The sequence below is a fragment of the Apis dorsata genome, unplaced genomic scaffold, assembly GCF_000469605.1.
Source record: "Apis dorsata unplaced genomic scaffold, Apis dorsata 1.3 scaffold_172, whole genome shotgun sequence".
Taxonomy (NCBI): domain Eukaryota; kingdom Metazoa; phylum Arthropoda; class Insecta; order Hymenoptera; family Apidae; genus Apis; species Apis dorsata.
Window position 1 is genome coordinate 742,311 of NW_006263460.1, and position 1,480 is coordinate 743,790.

Genomic DNA, 1,480 nt, shown 5'->3' on the forward strand with positions numbered 1-1,480 from the left:
TCTCCCTCCTTCTCTTTCTCCCTCCCTCTCTTCCTACCCCTTCTTTCAAAAAAGAAGACCATCATCACAAATCATCAACAACACCACATCACAAGCAACAAGAAACAATGGCCCAATCATCTCTCCTCGTTTCGATCCGTTTCGCAGTCCCAGGGTCGGCGAAGATCGTACGAGTTGGACGACCAAGAGATTCTCATCGACTTTAAACCAGCGCCCGTGTCGCCGGACGCCCGCGCCCTTTTGAACCGGATGTCCCAGACGGGAAAGAGGTTCCTCCCGTTGCAGAAGACGCTGTCGGACGGGGAGATCCGGGTCGAGAGACGCGAATTGATCGGGGAAGCCGGTGAACCGAGTTATCCGCACACGTGCAGGAGGAATCACCAGGACCCCTGGGGGAGGACCGTCAGAGCACCCGTCCAATTCTCCTCCACGCCCGAGGATCTGTCCTTGCTCAGGGTCGCTTCGCCCCAAGAGGATCATCCCGAGGAGGTAACGCGTGTCGTTTCTCCTTAACCAAACTATGAATCATCATGGTTCCTTTTGTGGTAGGAAACAGGAAAGGAGGGAGGAGGGATTGGGGAGAGAGAAAAGAGGAAAGAGTTTTTCGCCTTTCTCGTTCTTCTCCCTCTTTGTCCTCCTCTTCCATTTCTCTTTCAATGTTTTTCCTTTTTCTTCTTTTTTCTAGTTAGTGATAGAAAGGGATAAATTAAAAAAATAGTTATAATTATTATTATTTCTTTTCTTCTAAATTGGCGCAATAATATATCGGATATAAGTTTAATTAATCTCTTCTCTCTCTTTATCCTCCTCTTCCATCTTTCTTTCGATATTTGTTTTCCTTTTTCTTCTTTTTTCTAGTTAGTGATAGAAAGGGATAAATTTAAAAATAGTTATAATTATTATTATTTCTTTTCTTTTCTTCTAAATTCGCGAAATAATATATCGGATATAGGTTTAATTAATCTCTTCTCTTTCTTTGTCCTCTCCTTCCATCTCTTTTTCGATATTTGTTTTTTCTTTTTCTTTTTTTTTTTTAGTTAGTGATAGAAAGGGATAAATTTAAAAATGGTTATAATTGTTATTTTTTCTTTTCTTCTAAATTCGCGAAATAATATATCGGATATAGGTTTAATTAATCTCTTCTCTTTCTTTGTCCTCTCCTTCCATCTCTTTTTCGATATTTGTTTTTTCTTTTTCTTTTTTTTTTTTAGTTAGTGATAGAAAGGGATAAATTTAAAAATGGTTATAATTGTTATTTTTTCTTTTCTTCTAAATTCGCGCAATAATATGTCGGATATAAGTTTAATTAATCTCTTCTCTTTCTTTGTCCTCCTCTTCCATTTCTCTTTCAATATTTTTCCTTTTTCTTTTTTTTTCTAGTTAGTGATAGAAAGGGATAAATTTAAAAATCGTTATAATTATTATTTTTTCTTTTCTTTTCTTTTAAATTCGCGCAATAATATATCGATATAAGTTTAAT

The 1,480-nt window shown here is 37.0% G+C and overlaps 1 protein-coding gene across 1 annotated transcript in view; it reads left to right on the plus strand.

Annotated features, from left to right (window-relative positions):
- Window positions 1-1,480, plus strand: part of LOC102673287 — a 64,177-nt gene that overhangs the window by 40,932 nt on the left and 21,765 nt on the right. The window contains 1 exon segment of the mRNA XM_031509756.1: window positions 148-489. Within this exon segment, the coding sequence (XP_031365616.1) occupies window positions 148-489 (342 nt within the window).